Genomic DNA, 8,251 nt, shown 5'->3' with positions numbered 1-8,251 from the left:
TTATTCACATGTGTGTACATTGTTTGGGTTATTTCTCCCACCTGCCCCTCACCCCCTCCTTCTCCACCACTACTCCCCTCACTTCCAGGCAGAACCTGTTCTGCCCTTGTCTCTAATTTTGTTGAAGAAAAGACATAAGCATTAATAAGAAAGACAAAGTGTTTTTGCTACTTAAGGATAGCTATACAGAGAGATTCCTAGCATTGGCTTCATCTACAAATGTGTTATAACCCAAGTTGATTCATGTCTAACTGATCTATACACTGGTTTCTGATTTCCACTAAACCAGCAACTCAAAAAAGAAGATGAAGATAAATGTAGCCATAAAAATACAGATATCAATGAAGGAGATTAAGGAGGGGATGTATGTTTGACAGACTTTACATACTTATATGAAATAGAACAAGAAAGCTCTTGCAATTGCTTTAAGTGGGGTGGGAAGGGGGTTGAGAGGAACAGACAATGAGAATAATCTAACTAATGTGCAATCTAAGCCAAATCATAATTGTCACTATGTATCCCCTGCCTGTAAAACAAATCTCTATTAATAAAACTTTATAATAAAAAATCAAAAAGATAGGTATTAATAAATCTCACCAGATCAGTAGACAATAAAATTAAGAGTAGGAAAGAATCAAACAGTACAAAAAGCAACAAAATGGAAGAAATTACTACATACCTTTCAACATTAACACCAAATGTTCATGGTCTCAATTCCCCAAACAAAAGATATAGAACGGTGAACTGGATTAAAAAGCAAGACACTACCTTTTGTTGCCTATGAGAAATGGATCTCACTAACAAAAACAAATGCTGGTTTAGGATGAAAGGCTGGAAAAACATTTTCTGAGGAAATGGATGCTGAAAGCAGTCAAAAATAGCTATTGTCATGTCAAAATTCATCAGAAGAGACCAAAAAAAAAAAAGGTCACTTGGAGAGGAAACAGCAAGTGTTAATATATACATTCCAGATGTCAGTGCATCCAACTTCATTTAACAAACACTAATAGACTTAAACATCACAGATACAGTCCAATACAATACCCCTCTGTCACATTAGATGAATCATCCAGACCAAAAATCAGGAAACAAACCTCAGAATTAAGGGACATTATGGACAAAATGGAGTTAACAGATATTACTGAGTATCTCCTGCAGCTGTTGCACAATATGCATTTTTTCTCAGCAGCCCATGACACTTTCTCTAAACTAGATCATATTTTAAGATACAAAGCAAGTGCTAGCAAGTGTTAGTTTATATTCTATCAGCTCATAATGGAATAAAACTAGAACTTAACAGTGAAAAATATTCAAACACATGAAGAATAAACATATTGTTGAATGACTAGTAAGTCATAGAAGAAGTAAGGGAGTAAATCCAAAATTCCCTAGGGTCTACTGAAAATGGAAATATAACCAACAGAATCTACAGAATATAGAAAGAGTCATGCTGAGGGGAAAATTTATAGATATGAGGGCACAATTTAAATCAGATTTCTCAAATGAGTTTTCTAGTTGTTGTCCTCAAGCACCTAGATGAATAAGAACAAGTCAAACCCCCAAATCAGCACATTGAAAGAAATAATGAAAATGAGGGCAGAAATTAATGAAATAGAGACCAAAGCCACAATCAATTTATAAAACAAAAAGTAAGTTCTTGCCAAAGATAAATACCATTAGTAAACCTTTAGCCAATCTGACTAGAAAGAGGAGGAAAAAGAGACAAATTAATACAATTAGAGATAGAAAGGGGGATATTGCAACAAATATCAATAAAACCCAGAGGATCATGAGGAGATGCTTCAAAACCTATAGTCACATAAACTGGAAAACCTAGAAGAAATGGATAAATTTCTAAATACATTTGACCTTGCAAAATTCAACAGAGGTATAAGTCACTAAAATGGTCTTACAAAAAGCAATGAGATCAAAGCAGTAATAAAGTCTCTGAACAAAGTTGAGCCAGGACCAGATGGATTAACAGACAAATTCTCTGAGACTGAACTAGCACCAATACTCCTCAAACTTTTCCATGAAATTGAAAGGGAAGGAACACTACCAAACCCACTCCAGGAAGCCAATATACACTCATTCCAAAACCAAAGGACACAAAAACTTTATTTATTTATTTTTAATTAAAATGTGACTATTTTATTTATTTTTTTTTAAAAACAAAAAAAGGAAAAAATCAACTTAAGAAAGGCATGTATTCTTGCAAGCAAAGTGAGGAAAAGGGTGTTACCACTGTCACTATGATGATTAAGCCACAGACACGTAAGATCCACAGATGGACTGGTGGCTTTTGAAATGCATATCATATCAAAGGTGCAGACTGTTGAACACATTCTGTAGGCACCGGCTGAAACAAGAGCCAAAGCAACCTCAACCTCAGCAGCAATGACACGCCCTGTGACCCTGTGATCACCACGACCTGCTCCGCTGCAGCAGGACCCAGGAACCTCTCCAGCGAGCGTGGAAGTATGGAGTTCAGAGGTCCAGGTGAGGCTGAAGGGCTCTGGCTGTACCAGGTGCAAAGCACGTGCATCATTGGACACGTTTCCAAGTGGAGTTTTATAAATACGTACAAATCAGTTATAGGCACTTGAAATGTCTTTGGCTGGAATAACCCAACACTGCAAGATCATGTATTCTGAGTGGCCAGGCCCTGGCTGGGTTCAGCAGGCAACGATTACGGTTCTCTCAGTCTCTCTCAGAAAACCTGGAGCTGTGGGATTAGGCTTCAGCCAAAGCCACCTTCTCAGGACAAACTTCAGGATTGCTCTGACGTAACTTGCTGGGTCTGCCTTTGATGACAGCATAGCAGAACATCGTTATCACCATCACGAAGAGGAAGTAACTGGAGTGCATGAGATGCAGATTGATTAATGAGCGGTCATCATCTGGAACAATCACTGTGAGCTTGGGATTTAAAGCATGATAGACTTTCCCAATGGCTCCCTTGTAACACCAGAAGGGGTTGTAATCTTGGGTCTATTTCGTGTTGGCGTCACGGACAGTCGTGAAGATCTTGTACCACAGGGTAGCATTGCTGTACGTGTCAGGAGAGCAATGCGGGGGGCTGGGCGGTGACAGGGAAGACACCAGAGGTGGCCGTGAGGGTCATGCGGGTTGTGAACACCACCTGCTGACAATGACCATGAAGAGCACAGTCGTCCGAGCTCCATGCAGCAGGTAGGGTAAAGGTAATATTTATCTCCTCGTGAGCTTCCCTGCCTGAAAGTCCGAGCTGATGCCCCAGAATGGTGGACTATAGGTGCGTGACGTTGCGAGAGTACCCGCCGAAGGGCTTGAGTGGGTCCAGGGTGAGGGTGATTGCAAACGAGATATTCACAGGGCCCGGGTCCTCCAGGACCTGGGGGATCTGCAGGGTGGACACTCTGGCCTGCCCACTGGTACCTGTGCTCCCCGGAGCCGTGCTGTCATTTGAGAGATGCGTCCAAGTTTCATTTTCCCATACGCAAAAGTCCAAATCATTAAACGCAGCACTCTGCCATTTCCGGTGACTTAATCTCCTTGATCTTGAAGAAGTAGCCCAGGGTCAGGAAGGCCATGGCCATGGCGCTCGCGCTGATCATGAAGACCACCAGTGGGGGCCGGCTGCTAATGTACAGCCTCCAGTCCTCCAGGGGGTTGATGCTCAACCTTATTCTCATCAGCTGCACCCGCACCGCGGGCAGCGGCGCACCCTGGCCCTGCCCGGCCAGCCGCTCGGCATCGTCCTCCCCGCCGCGCCCAGGGCAGCTTCAGGCTCCACAAGGCCCACGCGACGACCTCAGGCCAGCCGGGCTCCCGCCACCGCAGCACAGACTCCCTTCGGACTCCCGCAGCAGCGCTTTCCGCTTTCAGGACACAGCAACTTTGAACAAGGGACATTATAGGCCAGTCTTTCAAAATGAACATAAACATAAAAGTTCTCAATAAAGTACTTGCAAACTGAGTTAACCCGTCAAAACGTTCATACAGCGTGATAAAATTGGTTTCATTCTAGGGATATACAGATGATTGAGCATGCATAAAGCAATAAATGTATACAATCAAGAAAAACATCACATGATCACATCAATGGAGGCATGAAAAGCCCTGACAAAATTCAGAATCCTTTTAAGATCCAAGTTCCGAATAAACTAGGAATAGAGGGAAGTACCTCTAAATCATGAAAGTTGTATGTGACAAGCCAATATCATACAAAGTGGGAAAAAACTGACGAAATTTTAAAGTCAGGAACAAGACAAAAGGGTCTACTCTTGCCACTCTTATTCAATAGAGATTGGATTTTGTAGCACAGAAATAAGGCAAGAGAAAGAAATAAAATAGATTCAAATAGGGAATGAAGAAATCAAATTATCTCTTTTACTAGATAATATGATTCTATACTTAAAAGACGTCCCTCAAAACCCCTAGATCTCCTAAACATTTTCAGCCTTGTAGCAGGAAATTACCTCAACATACAAAAATCAGCACCATTTCTATATACTAACAATGAACAGACTGAGAAAGAAAAGAGCAAAGCAATTCCATTCTCATCCCTCAAAAAAAGAAAAAAAAACTATGAATACACTTAACTAAGGAGGTGAAAGACCTACACAAGGAAACCTGCACAACCTCGAAGAAAGAAGTTGAATGAGAGACCAGAATATGCAAAGATTTCCTATGTTCATAGATTGACTAGAATTAATATTGCACAGACTTTTTCTGTGCTACTTGGAGGAATTCTATTTCTCTATGAGGTGTGTGTGTGTGTGTGTGTGTGTGAGTGTGTGTGTGTGAGTGTGTGTGAGTGAGTGTGTGAGAGAGTGTGTGAGTGTGTGTGTGAGTGTGTGAGAGAGTGTGTGTGAGTGTGTGAGTGTGTGTATGTGTGAGTGTGTGTGAGTGTGTGTGAGTGTGTGTGTGTGTGTGAGTGTGTGAGTGTGTGTGTGTAACAGTTTTGAGAAACTATCCAGAGGAAACAAACATAGAAAAATGTCATAGCTGAGGAACTGAGGTTTATTATATTGGGAATCGAGAGAAAAACAACAAACTGACAGCTTGTATAAAGAGGTGTTTGGTGCATATATTCGGGTTTGTATATCCAAATAGTGACTCTACTTAGCTAGTAAAATTTTGAGGAAGGAATTACTACACTGAAAGTCACAACACAGAGGTTGCATTAAAAATTATGTTTCGGCATGGAATATAACTCAGTGATAGACCGCTTGGTTAGTATGGATGAGACCCTGAGTTCAACACCCAGCACCACAAAAAACCCAAAAACTTTGCATTCACCACACATTCAAAACTATTTACAGAACACTTGCTATGTGTCCAGGATGGAGACAGGAGTGAAATGAACAGGAAGGTCCTCTGAAGACATACTTACCAAATAGACCCATAAATATTTAATCACTGTAAAGCAACAGAAATTCAGTACTTGCTCTTAGAGCATATTAGCGTTTGTCAGCAGAACAAACTCGTGTTAGCCAACTCTCCATTGTAACAAAATAACCTGAGAGAAATCAATTTAAAAGACAAAAGGGTTTTGGGGGTTCATACTTTCTGTACTTTCAAATCATGGTCACTTGGCCTTGTAGCTTTCAGTCCTGTGTGAGGCAGTAAATCCTGATGGATGCATGTACAGGAGGGCAGCTTGTCACCTACCTGTGGCCAGGAGTAAAGAGATGGAGAGGAAGAGACCAGCACCCCAGGATACCCTTCAAGGGTGCACCCTAAGGATATACTTCTTCAAACGAATCAGGTCTCACATTCTAAAGTTTCTACTGCTTCCTAATAGCACTATCAGCACTATCACTCGTAGTATTTTCATTGACAGTCATGTGGAAGGTTCTCATCCTGCCAGTGAGGGAAGGTCCTTCACGTACACAAATTCTGTCACTTGAAAGAAGCTCTATTGTTTGCATATCACCCTTCAAAGCCACATCTAAAGGAGAATATTGAAGAGTATGTCCTCTTTGAGAGCTATACCGATTTTCATCTCCTTATTCCTTACATATAGCAATTTGGTAGCTAGGCAGTGGTTTTCCTTACATATAGCAATTTGGTAGCTAGACAGTGGTTTTAAGGCTTAGCTAGTCAAAAGACCTTTGGTTGAGTCTCAAATTTCTTTGGAAACATAATTCTTTCAAAAATAGTAGATTTAGTCAGTACTAGGTGCCTCCATTCAGAACTAGATGGCAATAGCTACAACTTAAATTTTCTTCTGATTCTCAACTCTGATTTCTTTCCTTGCATCTGTATCCCTTCTCTCTATGCAAGCTACATTATGGCCAAATAAAGCAATATCCTTGAGTGGAAGAGAAGAGTCTTTAACTTAAACCTTTCAAACCTGAGTTCCTCTCTCTAATAAGAACCCCTGATAAACATTTGTTATTGTGTTTTTTGTAAACCTAATTTCTTATGGCTTAAGTTTCTATACTTATTTCTATTTCAGTTCATGAGTCCACAATTCTTACCCCAAATCATTATTTCTGTGTGATAGTTTGCGCAGATGGAGTAAATATCTAACAACCCATACTACCAGCATTCTGATCTCCAACTTCTTCCAGAGCTACCAACTTGCACACACTCAATCCCCCTTGTCAGTTACTGAAGGCAGCACTTCTGTGTTTTGGTAAAGGTAACACTGCCATGAAGATAAATTCCAAAATTTTGGTTTAAAAATAATAGAACTTTTATTCATGTAAAAGTAGATGAACAAATCCACACACTTATCACGAAAACATTCTAGTGGGTCTCTGACATCTCCAGAATGATGCACCCTGATAGGTACCCCAATACCACCCATCCAGAAAATGTAAAGAGCATGAGGGACTGTGGGGAAGGATTTTAAAAGCTGGACCTTCAGGGAGTACATGGTAGGTCTGCTCACATCCTTTTAACTGAAATAGGCACGTGGCTCTATTTAGCTGAAATTCAGATGCATACTTCACTTTGATGACTGTGTGTTTCTTTTTTTTTTTAATAAAGAGATGCTTTTTTATATTGAAACACATGGAAATATATATATATATAATAAAAATTACAAATAAAAATAAAGAGAACTGAGGCAGTGCCCCTTAAACTAAGGAAAGTTTAGAAAACATAGCCACCAAATTGCTCATGGCTTTGCGCTGGCTCTTGCACCTGCGCTGCTTGTGGGCCTGGTTCTGCCCAGTATTGGACAGTGAAACAGCAGCAAATGCTCGAACAAGGGCTGGCATGGTATTCCCCTTCTTCTGCTTCTTTGGGCCTCCATTTGTGGGCTGTGATTTGGGTCCCATATTGGGTGGGGGAATGGGATGGGTGTTGGATGAGGGCTTGTTGGTGCCCCCGACTCTAAGCGTCCCCAGGCTGGTAGTGGTGGAGGTAGAGATAGTGAGTGGGTGGTTACGGCCACTGATGGCAGGGGTGCTGGGATTGGTACTGGGTAAGGGCAGGCCAAAGGAGGTGAGTGGTGCAGATGTGGACAGGGCAGAGGGCTGGGGGAACAGGACGGAGCTTGGGGCCACTGGGTTGTGGGCAACAGAGGTAGTGGAAGGCCCAAGGAGGGAGCCCTGAGAGGTCAAGCTGGTGGCAGAGCTGGTGGTGGAGATGGTGGTGGTGGTTGAGTGGCTGCTGGCTATGCTGTTTACCCCAAAACCACTCACAGGCTTTGAGGAAGATAGTCTGGCTGGACCAATGATGGTGCGTGTGGCCGGACTGGTGGTCATGGAGGTAGTACTAAGTGGAGCAGTTGTCTGCATTAAAGGCCGGGATGGAATATGCATGAAAGTAGGGGGTCTAATGAGGCCAATTCGGGCCTTGATGGTTAGAGTGGTGGTGTTGGTTTTAGGGGATGGTTTGGTTGGAAGAGGCTGGCAATGTGCCTACCTGTGTGGACTTGTTTCCCTGGCTTTTAGTCGGGGTCACCAAAAGGCTCTTCATCATGAAACCACCAGAGGCCAGGCCAGGACCTGTTGGGGAGGAATTTTTGGTAGGTGTGCTGCCAAGTGGCTTTGGCTTTATGGGGTCAGGCCAAAGAAGACTTTGTAGTCTGGCTGATTCTGCAACATCAAGATGTAGTAAGGGTGATATATCCATGGTCGTAACTGATTTTGAAGTAGGTGCCTGCCCCTGGGAAGGTGCTGAAGAGGTGGAGAGGCCTTGTGGTGTGGCTGATACTGCAGCTTGGAGTGGGGGAGGATGGAGGAGATCCAGGGGTATAACTGGGGGGGAAGTAGGTGCCAGCCCCTGGGAAGCTGTTGAAGGTTTTCCTGCA

At 42.4% G+C, this 8,251-nt stretch overlaps 1 protein-coding gene across 1 annotated transcript; it reads right to left on the bottom strand.

Annotated features, from left to right (window-relative positions):
* Positions 1 to 2,482: 2,482 nt before the first annotated feature.
* LOC109699238 (uncharacterized) lies at positions 2,483 to 7,760 on the bottom strand. Its single transcript, XM_074068657.1, is given in 5 exon segments — positions 2,483 to 3,078; positions 3,080 to 3,506; positions 3,508 to 3,762; positions 3,818 to 4,005; positions 7,104 to 7,760. Coding segments are annotated over 5 exon segments (1,872 nt in total). The 3' UTR covers positions 2,483 to 2,733.
* Positions 7,761 to 8,251: the final 491 nt, after the last annotated feature.

This window comes from Castor canadensis, chromosome 1, assembly GCF_047511655.1.
Source record: "Castor canadensis chromosome 1, mCasCan1.hap1v2, whole genome shotgun sequence".
Lineage (NCBI taxonomy): Eukaryota > Metazoa > Chordata > Mammalia > Rodentia > Castoridae > Castor > Castor canadensis.
This window is presented reverse-complemented; position numbering and strand designations above follow the sequence as displayed.